This window comes from Acomys minous (genome assembly GCF_964271855.1).
Source record: "Acomys minous genome assembly, chromosome: 7".
Classification (NCBI taxonomy): domain Eukaryota; kingdom Metazoa; phylum Chordata; class Mammalia; order Rodentia; family Muridae; genus Acomys; species Acomys minous.
Genome location: NC_140488.1, coordinates 123,338,905 through 123,353,021, shown reverse-complemented (window position 1 = coordinate 123,353,021; position 14,117 = coordinate 123,338,905). Strand labels below are relative to the sequence as shown.

Genomic DNA, 14,117 nt, shown 5'->3' with positions numbered 1-14,117 from the left:
TCTCTACCTTGCTAATAAAATACTGACCAGCCAATACTAAACAATAGAGAGAAAAGGGTGGGACATTCTGGTCTAGCGAGGCCGGGAGAAAGAGAAAGAAAATGGGGGTTGAGCCACAAGGAGAGGTGCAGGAAGCATCAAGAGAGGAGAACTAGAGCCAGGTGAGGATAAAAAAAATGGAACTATGATGGGAATTTTGGCTGTGGGAGAGCTAGACTAGTTTGGAGGTTTAGGATGGAGTAATAATTGCTCAGTATTATGCTCAAGACATAATACATCATAAAAATAAATCATAGTCTCCCTATGTCATTATTTGGGTAAATAACTGGCTAAAGGATTTGTGCTGCTGGGCATTAAACTCAGCAGTGGGATTGTTTGTTTTTGTTTTGTTTTTTCAAGATAGGGTTTCTCTGTGTAGCCTTGGCAGCCCTGGACTTGCTTTGTAGACCAGACTGGCCTCGAACTCACAGCAATCTACCTGCCTCTGCCTCCCAATTGCTGGGATTAAAGGCATGCGCCACCACACCCAGCTTCAGCAGCAGTTTTCTTTACCCAGCTAGTTCTGCAATAATTGACACAGAGAGACTATGATATATTCTTAAGCGGTAGGCATTATGTTGGGCAGATTCTGAGCTGTTCTAATGATACCACATAAAAGCTGGTTGTGGTAGTGTACACTTTTTTAATCCCACCACTCGGTGGGAGGTAGAGGCAGATGGATCTGTGTGAATTCAAGGTCAGCCTGGTCTACAAAGTAAGTCCAGGACAGCCAGGGCTACACAGAGGAACCCTGTCTTGAAAAAGCAAAAACAACAACAACAACAAACAAAACACATAAAAGCCAAGCACTTGCCTGTCTGATGACTCTTGGGCAGCTTCTGGTCCATCAGTCTGTCTTCAGTGGCAAGCTCCTCATCTCCAGCTCTCCTGCTACAGCTTCTGCTCCCCCACACACACTCTCTTTCTCTTCTCCCTTCTTCCCTCCTTCCCAAACTCCTTCAAAATATTTCACAGGTACTGCATGGAACTTTGTTTTGTATGACTGGGAGAAGTCAGGTGTCTGGTATTCTCTTGTTCACCAATATTAATTTTTCTTTTAGTCTTATTCACTAATATTAATTATTTTTAGTGACCCATCTGATTCTTTAAGGTTGAAACGTTTGTCAGAGTCTCTTACTCCCGAAAGTTACTTTTCAAAAGTAGATAGGCCCTTCTTCACTATACTTTAGAAAGAACCTGGAATTATTATCACAGGACTTAACACTCACTCTAGCTTTAGCTTTATGGGTGGCTCAGTTTATAAGGAAAACTAACCTGGAATAAGTATGGCTGCTTTTTTGTTTTCCTTTTGTTTGTTGTTGTTGTTGTTGTTTTCTTTTTTCTTTTTTCTTTTTTTTTTGGGGGGGGGGCAGGATCTCCTGTTGGTTTTGAAGTCAATATTTACTAGAAGATGAGCTTGAAAATGTGCTGACTAAAATCATGAATCAAGTCAAACCTCTAAACATACGTGTGTGCCACTTTGCCTGGCTTATAGGATGCCAGAGATCAAGTCCACAGTTCCATATGTACTACATAAACACTTCAGCAACTGAGCTATACTAATGTCAAGCCCCTGAGAGTACCTTATTCTTTCAAATTGGGTACCTTTTTAGTATTATAAAATCAAACTATAACCAGTAGCTGTCAAGCTAGACACTGTACTATCAGTTGGTGTGGAGAGCCACAGAACCCTTTGTGGACCTCGCCCCAAGATGACGCCTGGCATGCAGCCAGAGCTGCCTCGGTGGAGGTAAGTAAGTCCTTATTTGGAAGACACTCGTTGCATCCTGCTTCTACAAAACACAAAAGGGGGAACTGTGGAGAGCTGCGAGGTGCCGCGCCTTAACATGGCGCAGGCTTCCGCCTTCCGCCATCCCGACTGCGAGCGCTCTCGAAAATAAACAAGTCCTTATATGGCAAAAGGCTGTGCAAGGGTAACTAGTGATCTGATGACGAGCAGTCCTGCTCTGACGCAGACTTATGAGGAGGTGGCACCTGGCATGAGCTGATTGGCCCTTGAGTTGTACATAAGCTTGGCCCTTCCTTTCTTCGGGGCCATTCCCACTGAGCTTAATCCTGAGTAAAGATCTCGAGAAGTCTGGTTGTTGGTGTCTTATTTCCACTGGATGGTGCGGCGCCGACAAGTTGGTTAACGGTTTATCTATCATTATACTTACTGTTTTTGTCTTTAAAAAGCAGAATTTTTATTACAAATATACTTCTATTTAATCGAATCTAAGTACTGTGTTTCTCTTTAGCATACAAACGACTTGATGGTTCTACTGAATGCTGTAACAATCACAGCCTTACAGATGTGTGCTTTTCCTACAGAAATAATTTTAATAAACGTTTGGTAAGTTGTTCCCAAGGCACTTTTACTTGTCTAATATAATTAGATAAAGCTAAAACAACCAAAAAAAGAAAAAGAAAAAAGAAAGAAAGTTACATGGTGGTGCACACCTTTAATCCCAGCAGTTGGGAGGCAGAAGCAAGCGAATCTCTGTGAGCTTGAGGCCAGCCTGGTCTACAAAGCAAGTCCAGGACAGCCAAAAGTACAAATAAAACCCCTGTCTTGAAAAACCGAATAAAAAGCACTCGGTAGGCAGAGGCAGGCAGATCTCTGTGAGTTCAAAGCCAACCTGGTCTAAAAAGCGAGTCCAGGTCAGCCAAGGTTAAAACAGAGAGACCCTGTTTTGGGGGGGAAAAAAAGTTAAAACAAAGCTATAATACCTTCTGCCTTTATATACTTTGTATGATTTAAGTAAAATCTCTGTTTCAGATGTCACATTTTATCTAAGAATAGTGGTTTAATGTGCTGTTCAACAGGAAAGGAATGTTGAAATTTAATGTATAGTAGGTATGCATTAATAACATTCCTTTTATATTCATATCAAAGTCATTCCTAATCTTCTGGGTGACAAAAAAACATGAAGAAATACAACATAAATGTTTCTTGTTAATAAATAATTTTTAACATTGACTAACTTTCTATTTTTAGCATACGTGTCTACCTGCCCGGAAAGCAGTTGAAGCTACTCAAGTTTGTAGAAGCAATAAAGATTGCAGAAGCAGCTCAAGTTCAAGCTTCTGTATAGTACCATCTTTGGAAACTCATACTCGATTAATAAAAGTGAAACATCCACCACAAATTGATATGCTATATGTAGGGCACCCACTGCATCTTCATTACACAGGTGGGTATTACTGGGATAAACTCTTTGTTTTGGGTTTTTTGTTTGTTTGGTTGGTTGGTTTTATTGTTTTGGTTTTGGTTGTGGGGTTTTTTTTGGTTTTTGGTTTTTTTTTTTTTTTCTAGACAGAGTTTCCCCGTGTAGTTTGACTATCCTGGACTCAATCTGTAGACCAGGCTGGCCCCAAACTCACAGAGATCCTCCTACCTCTGCCTCTGCCTCTGCCTCTGCCTCTGCCTCTGCCTCTGCCTCTGCCTCTGCCTCTGCCTCCCAAGTGCTGGGATCACAGGCATGTGCCACCACCACTTGGCTTTGGGATAAACTCTTAAAAAATTATAAGGATCAGCCGGGCAGTGGTGGCGCATGCCTTTAATCTCAGCACTTGGGAGGCAGAGGTAGGTAGATAGCTGTGAGTTCGAGGCCAGCCTGGTCTACAAAGCGAGTCCAGGACAGTCAAGACTACACAGAGAAACCCCATCTCGAAAAACCAAAGAAAAAATGTTAGGGTCATATATATTCTCAGATGCAAAAATGCAACACAAATTTTTGCATTGATACCATTTATTATAAATTTAGTCCCTTATCAAAGTTTTGCTAATATGTTCTTAATCATTAAGTGGAATTAAAGTAGAAGAAAGCAAATCAGCCTAGGGAAAAATTGATACTTTTTTTTTTCTTCCCTATAATTTTTGCCTGCCAGATAGAGAATCTCTCAGATGTTTTCTGAGAGTGTATGAAATGGATCCCACCTTTCCAAACCAATGACAAGAACTGCATGCTCTTGTCATTACCAGAATACATGAAAGTGCATGGCACACCGGGTGTGGTCACGCACACCTATAATCCCAGCACTTGGGAGACAAAGGCAGGGGGATCTCTGTGAGTTTGAGGCCAGCCTGGTCTACAAAGTGAGTCTAGGACAAAGTGAGGCTACACAGAGAAACCCTGTCTCAAACAACAACAACAACAACAACTAGCATTAATACTTTTTAGAATACATCTCTTTGAAAATATAAGAATGACTCACAGAGATCCTCGGCTTCCTTAGTAGTGAAATTAAAGGCCTGGTCCTGATTACTGTGTGTATGTGTAAGCAAGGTATATATGAGGTATATATAGGAAATATTTGCTCAGCCATTTTAATAGATGAGTGTCATTTTTGATGGTATGGTAAATTTAAAATATTGCTGTATATCTGCTATGAATAATATTTATTCTTCTTTTTCATTTTTAGTGAGCATCACAAGTTTTATCCCACGTTTCAACTTTCTAAGCATAGATCTGCCAGTGATTGTGGAGACATTCGTTAAGTATCCTTTCTGGTTTGAAAAAAAATGCTTTAAAAATGTGCTGTTTGTGGCTTCATCCTCTTTACCCTGAGTAGAGCATTGCATAAGGAGGCCTTATCATTTAATTGCTTACAACAGAAAAAAAAGAGACCTTAAAGATGAAAGAGAGCAGGTCTTACATAATGAGGGGAAGGTCAGTGAAGAAAAGTCCATCAGCTATAGAAAGAGGTTAAGATACAGAAAGGATGGTCTTGTGGGAAGAGCAGTGGGCACCACAGTGGCTTGGCTCCCCCAGAAGCTCTGTGAAACATAACAGACATGGTAGGCTACCTTCACAGGAGCTTCCTTGCTCCAAAAATTATTTCCATTGCTCTACCAGCTTGAGGTGGGTTTTTTTTTTGTTGTTTTGGTTTTTGTTTTTTTTGTTTTTTTTTTTCAGAATTCCAGAGGTCGCTCTTCTACCAGTGCACCTCAGGTATGTCTGTGCGTCATGAGCAGGCAGTGCCCACAGAGACCAGAAAAGAGCATCAGAAATGAGCTGCGTAATTATTGTGAGCTACCATGTGGGTACTGCAACTTGAACCCAGGTCCTTTGCAAGAGCTGGCAGTGCTCTACTGAGCCATCTCTCTAGCCCTACAAAAGCATATTGTTTTACAGGAAATATAATGGAAATATGTAAACAAGCCTATAAAAAAGAAAGGTGCAGAAAGCAAAGAACCTATAATATAATTTAAGAGATTAACTTACAAGATATTTATAAAGGCTGAAGCTTCAGCTACTCATTAGGTGATGAATTCTGCCTGACTTAAGCTGATTAATAAATTCTACCCAACTGAAGGATAAGTCTTAGTTGTGGAAACCCACGCCACTGTTCCGAGGGAGGACTACCTAAGAAGAGCAAATCAATTTCCATTACTAAAATAGCAAGTTAACCATTCGTGAGGGAACTGGAGAGATGGCTCAGAGGTTAAGAGCACTGATTGCCCTTCCAGAGGTCCTGAGTTCAATCCCCAGCAACCACATGGTGGCTCACAACCATCTATAGTGTGATCTGGTGCTTTCTTGTGGCCTGTAGGTGTACATGTAGACAAAACACTGTAAATAAAAAAATCTTAAACTAAAGAGCAGGGCCTGAGGCCTGGTAACTCACGCCTTTAATCCCAGAACTAGGGATAGGGAGGCAGAAGCAGGCAGATCGCTGTGAGTTCGAGGCCAGCCTTGGCTACAAAGCGACTCCAGGACAGCGAGTCCATGAGTCCAGGACAGCCAAGGCTAACACAAAGAGACCCTGTATCGGAAAAAAAAATAACAACAAAAAGAGATGGTCGTGGTGGCCTTTAATCCTAGCACTCAGGAGGCAGAGGCAGGCGCAGGATGCATTTGAGGCCAGCCTGCCTGGTCTACAAAGGAGTTTAGGGCAGCCAAGGCTACATAGAGAAACCCTGTCTCAGGGGGAAAAAAGCAAATTAAAAGACAAAACTTTGGCCGGGCGTGGTGGCACATGCCTTCAATCCTAGCACTCGGGAGGCAGAAGCAGGCAGATCATTGTAAGTTTGAGGCCAGCCTGGTCTACAAAGTGAGTCCAGGACAGCCAAGGCTACACAGAGAGACCCTGTCTCTGGAGAAAAAAAAAGCAAATTAAAAGACAAAACATTGGCTGGGCGAGTGGCGAACGCCTTTAATCCTAGCACTCGGGCGGCAGAGGCAGAGGGGTCGCTGTAAGTTTGAGGCTAACCTGGTGTACAAAGTGAGTCCAGGACAGCCAAGGCTACACAGAGAAACCCTGTCTCGAAAAACCAAAAAAGGAACAAAGAAAAAAAAAAGACAAAATTTCTGTGGTCTAATGCTAGGCGAGGTGGCATATGCCTTTAATCCCAGAACTAAGGATAGGGAGGCAGAAGCAGGCAGATCGCTGTGAGTTCAAGGCCAGCCTCGGATACAAAGCGAGTCCAGGACAGCGAGTCCGTGAGTCCAGGACAGCCAAGGCTAACACAAAGAGACCCTGTATCGGAAAAACAACAACAACAACAAAAAGAGATGGGCGTGGTGGCCTTTTATGTTCGCACTCAGGAGGCAGAGGCAGGCGCAGGATGCATTTGAGGCCAGCCTGCCTGGTCTACAAAGGAGTTTAGGGCAGCCAAGGCTACACAGAGAAACCTTGTCTCAGGGGGAAAAAAGCAAATTAAAAGACAAAACTTCGGCCGGGCGTGGTGGTGTATGCCTTTAATCCTAGCACTCGGAAGGCAGAGGCAGGCGGGTCGCTGTAAGTTCGAGGCTAGCCTGGTCTACAAAGTGAGTCCAGGATAGCCAAGGCTACACAGAGAGACCCTGTCTCGAAAAAACAAAACCAAAAACCAAAAATATTCTGTGATCTTTAACATTATTTTCAAATATAAATTACTTTCAAATACAAATTTTGGCTTACTATTTAGAATTGAATTGCAAGACTTCTGTATTTTGTCACTTTAAATCTCAGTGTTTCCCCTGTTTACAGCAAAACAAATAATCAGTTACTAAACAATATGTGTAATCAAGGTTGTACCTTGGAGACTGTGACTTTGTTAGAGAAAGACTTTTTGATAACCTTCTAGATTATAGTAAAATACAACAAAGGACATGTCTTTAATCCTAGCACTTGGAAGCAGAGGCAGGGGGATCACAGTGAGTTTGAGGCCAGCCTGGTCTGCGAGTGAGTCCATGACAGCCAAGGCTACACAGAAATATCCTGTCTCAAAAAAACAAAAAATAAACAAAAAATCTTTATTACCTAATATAAAATAAAATGTGGAAACAATCAAAAGTAATTTTGTGGCCTGGAGAGATGACTCCTTGTTTAAGAGCACATGCTATTCTTTCAGAGGATCTGAGTTTGGTTCCTAACACCCACATTGAGTGGTTCAAGCTCCAGAAGATCTGACTCTTCTTTTGGCCAACACAGTTACGTACACTCACATAAACACACACACATGTGTGTGATCCTGTGCAGGGGTATACATGCATGAATCAATAATAAAAGAAATACACTTCCAAAAAGTAATTTTTGAGGCTTGAGAAGTGGCTTAGCAGTTAGGACCACTGACTGCTCTCCCAGAGAATGCAGGTTCCATTTCCAGCACCGACATAGTGGCTCACAACCATCTGTAACTCCAGTTCCAGGGCATCCAAACACCTGTTCTGACTTCCATGGGCTTCTGTATGCATGTGGTACAATTTACACATGTATACATATATACACATAAAATAAAAATAAATATTTTTGAAGTCATTTTGGAACCAGTGTGTAGGTGTGTGCTTATAATCCCAACACTTGGAAGGCTGAGGACAAGATCATTACCAGTCTGTGCAGCAAGACCTAGTCTCAAAATTGAAAATAATACCCAGGCATGGTGGTGCATGCCTTTAATGCCAGCACTTGGGAGGCAGAGGCAGGCGGATCGCTGTGAGTTCGAGGCCAGCCTGGTCTACAAAAGCAAGTCCAGGATAGCCAGGAGTGTTACACAGAGAAACCCTGTCTCAAAAACCTATAAAAAGTAAAAAAAAAAAAGAAAAGAAAAGAATAATAATTCAAGGCCGGTATTATAATTCAGTGGTAGAACATTGCCTGGCATGCACAAGACTTAAGATTGGTGGCAATTTTCTCCTTCATTATTTTTTTAAAGATTTATTTATTATGTATACAGTGCTCTGCCAGTTTGTACCCCTGCAGGCCAGAAGAGGGCATCAGACCACATTATAGATGTTTGTAAGCCACCATATGGTTGCTGGGAATTGAACTCAGGACCTCTGGAAGAGCAGTCAGTGCTCTTAACTGCTGAGCTATCTCTCCAGTCCCAATTTTTCCCTTTATTTCCTAGTCCTTCTGCATTCCTTTCTCTTTGTTGTATCATTAAAGGATTACAAAAGCTTAATCTCAGGGCTGGAGAGATGACAAAGAAGTTAAGAGCACCGACCGCTCTTCCAGAGGTCCTGAGCTCAATTCTCAGCAACCACATGGTGGCTCACAACCATCTATAATGAGATCTGATGCCCTCTTCTGGCCTGCAGGTGTACATGCAGGCAGAGCACTGTATACATAAGAATAAATAAATATCTTTTAATAATTTATTTTTATTTTATGTGCATTGTATGTCTGTGGGTGCCAGATTTTGGAGTTACAGACAGGTGTGAGCTGCCATGTGGGTGCTGGGAATTGAACTCCAGTCCTCCGGAAGAACAGCCACTGTTCCCAATTGCTGAGCCATCTCTCTAGCCCAAATAAATAAATATTTTTTTAAAAGAATGTTTTGGGAAGGTGGGCGGTGGTGGCAAATGCCTTTAATCCAAGCACTAAGGAGGCAGAGGCAGGTGGATCAAGGCTAGCCTGGTCTACAGAGTGAGTCAAGGACAGCCAAGGCTGTTAGAGAAACCCTGTCTCAAAAAAAAACCCAAAATAATAGTAATAATAATAATAATAATAATAATAATAATAATAATAATAATGGAATGTTTTGGTTTGGGGGGGTTGAGACGGGGTTTCTCTGTGTAGCCTTGGCTGTCCTGGAACTTACTTTGTAGACCAGGCTGGCCTCGAACTCACAGAGATCACCTGCCTATGCCCCCCCAAGTGCTGGAATTAGAGGTGCCCACCATACCTGTCATGTTGGTTTGTTTTTAAGAAAGAATGTTAAGAGACTTAAAGTAGAGATTCCTCCAGTAATCTCACCTTCCAGTCCAGGATCTTCTGACTTCTCAAAAGATGATTTCCACTTGTACTTCATAGCTAGCTCCTTAACTGATCTTTACCCAGGTACCTGATCTCTCTTTCGGGAGCTCTGGCTATTGTTAATGCAGTGCCCTGCTTTGCCTTGGATGGTCAATGGATTTTAAACTCTTTCCTGGATGCTACCCTTACCTCAGTGATTGGAGACAATGATGTCAAAGATCTGATAGGATTTTTCATCTTGCTTGGTGGCAGTGTACTTTTGGCTGCCAATGTGACACTGGGACTCTGGATGGTTACAGCACGGTAATATTTGCTCTCATCCAACAGAGTGTATGGGGTACAGCTACATGATAATATCTGTTGCCATTGAAAATCTTACGAGGTATGAAATGTAAAGTGTTTCCTTAAACTATCTTTGCCAACATCTTTGAGCTCTTCCCATATCTAGAGAATCCAAACTGTAGTACAGAAGGAGTGAAAGAAAAGCATTATTCCTGACCACATAGTTTTAAAGATTGAATGTACAAACTTTGGCTGTGTGTAGGACAATTTGTAAACCAATGAAAATTCATTCATGTAATACCATTTTGCGTGACTATATATTTAGAATTGTAAAAGGGAAAGCTGAATTTGGTAGGGGAAATATGTGTGTGTGTGTGTGTGTGTGTGTGTGTGTGTGTGTGTGTGTGTGTGTTCTACTAGTGTTTGAAACCAGGGCCTGCCTTATGCTAATCAAACTTTCAACCACTGAGCTATATATCCCATCCTAGTAAAATTTACTGAAAAGTGCAGTGTACACCTATAATCCTAACACTTGCCTGTATGTATTTGGGAGACTAGGCAAAAGGATCTTGAATTCAAGGCCATCCATCTTTAGCTACATAGTGGGTTCCAGGCCAGAACTGGCTACAAAGCAAGACCCTTGTCTCAAATACACACACACACACACACACACACACACACACACACACACACACACATATACACACACACACTTGTGATTAAAGATATGATGGAGACTAGACTTTGGTTAAATGGAAAATTGAGCACGGGATCTTGGTTTTATAACTCTGTCTTTATCTTGATGGAAAATTATTTTAAAGTTTAATGGCATATTATTCTATACTCTGACTACTAAGGTCTGATTACAATTGAACCAGTAAAATTGTATGGAAGTATCTGTTCATGAGAAACCAAAAGCTCTGTGCAATTGGTACCAAGTAAATGGACAGCATTGAAAGTAGATAAGGCCTGTGATGTGATAAGACAGTTTTGTCGCACAAGTATTACAGGTTTTTTTTTTTTTTTGTAATGATACGCCACACTCTCACAAAACACTAGCCTTGTTTCATAGAGTATGCTGCAGGAAGGATCTCCCACAGCAGCACGTGAGCTCAGGCAGTTAGAGGTGAACTTGAAAACGAAGCTGAGTCCTCTAACAGCTCACAACAGATCACAGGCACTTGAGCAAATCTAGTTACTACTTCCTAGAGCTTTGCAGCTTGGAACTTTTCCAGGGTAGATCTTTCCCTTTGTGCTGCAACAACATTCAACCCTGAGCCATACTCAGTCCTCACCAGCACCTAGTATGTTTCTCTCTGTTGGGGGACTAAAGACCTAATCTTTGCTTCCCATCTCCCCCTGAGCTACCTCCTTGAGCACACAAAAGACCCAGTAGTAGAATGAGAATGGCTGCACCAATGTAGATTTCCCAGAGGCTGGAAACAGTGCAACCCTGGGAAATTCGGAGAGTCTCCTGGTTGGCGTAAAGCTGTTAGTCCTAGGAATATATGCACGTACTGTTTCTGTCATGAAAAATCCACACTTGATGAAACACATATTAGAGGTAACAAAAGGCAATGACTCATTTATGACTAGCCAGACACATACCTCCCTTGTGAAGTGATATACTTCATCAGGTTACCTTTCTCAGAACAGTGGTTCTCTTAAGCGCCTACAACTTTGAAATCAATTTTTAGAAATTTTTTAGACTTTATTACAAATCTGCCTTCTGTTCTTTAATAGGAATCATGTACTGAATATAATTTTGAGATTATATTAAGGATGGGCCATCAGTTATTAATAGTACTAAAGTCATACAAATTACTAGTTTTTATCCCAGAAAATATGGCATTGTTGTCTTCTAAGGTCACTTAGGACCAAAATGTCTTCTAAGGTCACTTAGGACCAAAATGTATTTGCATACTAAAAATGCATAGACCTTTTCAGGTAAAGCTTAGAGAATGCCATGAAGTACTCACATAATTAACTTGTTCACATGCATTAAGCAGTTTACTAATGAAAATGTACTTGTGTAAATACTTTTTTTCAATACTGAAGAAAACAATTAATGTTTGGTGTGATACTTATAGAGCCTAGGGCCTCACATATGCTAGCAAGCACTGTACCACTAACCTATACCCCACAGGCCACAAAAAACATTTAGGAAGAGAAAATTCTATCCATTAACATGTTCTGGGTGAAAGCAACAACAAAACAAAACCTCATTTCTGGTTAGCTGCTGAAGACCTCTGTCAGCTGAATTGTGGGGAAGTCCAGCAGATTTGTATCTGAATGGCCTCACAGCTACAGAAAGGAAATGTTACATATTGTCTCCTCATCTTCACTGTGGGCTCTTCTACCATGGCAATTGCATCATTCACACCCAGCTTTACCTCTCCGCACAGTGCATGAGATAGCAGAAGTGCTTAATATGCTCGAATGGATGATGATTAGTGTTATTTATGGGTAGAAAAAAAAGCATGCTCTATTAAGCTGTAAAAAAAAAGGATTTTTGCCTATTTACTGTAAATATATGTCAACGTTAAGAGAAAAACTTGGAAAGTTTTTATGTCCCTGGTGTATTATCATCTTTATGATTTCTGTAGAGCAATTAGGAAAATGAATTATATTGGGAAAAATGAATTATGTTGGTGATTTGAAGAGGTGTCTTTGCGTGTTGTTGCTTTGTTCAACAGTAAAACTATTCTCAGTGTTCTTATTCTGCATTGTTTACAGTTTTAAGGTTTTTGTCTTAATCATATGTAATTGTAAAGAATGTATATATATTATCTTTAGCATCTCAATTTGAAGGGACATATAGTTAAACTTGACTTTTCATAACTGCTTCTAGGTCATTGTCTGTGCTAACAGCAAATTGTAAACATATGCTTCATAGTGATGTGGTTTTGTCATCATTGTGTCCTTGGTATTTATTTAGCATCCACATACTGGTGGCACACAGATTTTTTTCAATACTCTTTTGAGTGAGCTGTAATTCATTTTTAGCCTTTAACTTGATATCATGCCTGTCATAAATTGATGTTTAGCAATAAAAGAATGAATGTAAACCAGCATTTTATGTTTATCATCTTCTGTATCATCATATTCTTTATATTTGACCTTAGCCAAAAGGCCAAGAAACAATTGTCTTATTTGTGGTGTACATTTTTTTCTATAGAAATTAACCCCTTACATAGAATAAGATCTTAGTTATTCTTAAATCCTTGATTCTAAAAGTGACAGACATAGGGAAGGGGAATAAGGTGAAAGCGTGTGGGAGGGAGGAACGGAAGGATACAAGGGATGGGATAACAATTGAGATGTAATCTGAATTAATTAATTAAATAAATAAATTTTAAAAAGTGACCTTCAATTGCTACTTATAAAATTTGTGTATAGCAGTTGTTACAGGCTCATAAAGAACTCTTTTAAGTGAGCTGCCTTTGTTTATAATTTTAGAAATGTTTGCTTTAAGGAAAGAGGACAGCCACATTTCATACTGATGGTGGTGGTGGGGTGTGTGCACATGCGCACATGCAAGTCCATCTGTGTGTTTGTGTGTCTGTCTATCTGTCAGATATGTGTAAATATTATTATATAAATATATTTACATTATATCATTACAAAAGTATGCATGTGAAGGGAGGCTGCATGTACGTGTAGAGGACAGAGGCGGACATTGGATGTCCTCCTGTATGACTCTTCATCTTATTCTCTGAAGACAGGTCTCTCTCTGAATCTGAAGTTAGCTGGCAGCCAGCAAATGCCAGAGAGCCTCCTATCTGCACCTTAACAGCATGAGTACAGCTGTGCATGTCCACGCCCAACTTTTTAATATAGGAGACAGGGTCTGAGCTCAGATCCTTATGCTTGCATAGAAAGCACTCTAACCTACAGAGTCATCTCTCCAGCCCATCATTATTATTCGAGACAGGGTTTCTCTGTGTAGCCTTGGCTGTCCTGGTCTTGCACTGTAGACCAGGCTGGCCTCGAATTCACAGAGATCCGCCTGCCTCTGCCTCCCAAGTGCTGAGATTAAAGGAGTACACCACCACCACCCAGTTTTTTGGTTTGGTTTGGTTTGGTTTTTGGTTTTTTGAGACAGGTTTGCTCTGTGTAGCCTTGGCTGTCCTGGTCTTGTACTGTAGACCAGGCTGGCCTCGAATTCACAGCAATCCACCTGCCTCTGCCTCCTGAGTGCTGGGATTAAAGGCCTGCACTGGGCTGGAATGATGGCTCAGTGGTTAAGAGCACTATCTGCTCTTCCAGAGGTTCTGAGTTCAATTCCCAGCAACTACATGGTGACTCACAACCATCTGTAATGAGATCTGGTGCCGTCTTCTGGCCTGCAGGCCTAATGCAGGCAAAACATTGTATATACACAATAAATAAATAAATTTTTATTAAAGGTGTGCGCCATCAACGCCGAGCTCCTTTTAGGAGTTCTTGAAAGAAAACATTTAGTACTTTGCTAATGGTGGCATCCACCTGTAATCTCAGTGCTTGGAAAATGGAGGCAGGAGAATCAGGAATTCGCTTGAGCCACCTGAGAACTCATCTGAAAAATGAATGGTGGGGAGAAAAAGGAAAGAAAGAAAGAAAAATGTTAACCA

At 41.0% G+C, this 14,117-nt stretch overlaps 1 protein-coding gene across 3 annotated transcripts in view; it reads left to right on the top strand.

Annotated features, from left to right (window-relative positions):
• The window catches only part of MBTPS2 (membrane bound transcription factor peptidase, site 2), a 50,891-nt gene extending 38,316 nt beyond the window's left edge, over positions 1–12,575 (top strand). For all 3 annotated transcript variants that reach the window (XM_084791129.1, XM_084791128.1, XM_084791130.1), the window contains 4 exons: positions 2,298–2,392; positions 3,038–3,233; positions 4,465–4,540; positions 9,307–12,575. In XM_084791129.1, coding sequence (XP_084647255.1) covers positions 2,298–2,392; positions 3,038–3,233; positions 4,465–4,540; positions 9,307–9,529 — 590 coding nt within the window. In that variant the 3' untranslated portion in view covers positions 9,530–12,575. The remainder of the gene's footprint in view (positions 1–2,297; positions 2,393–3,037; positions 3,234–4,464; positions 4,541–9,306) is intronic.
• Positions 12,576–14,117: the final 1,542 nt, after the last annotated feature.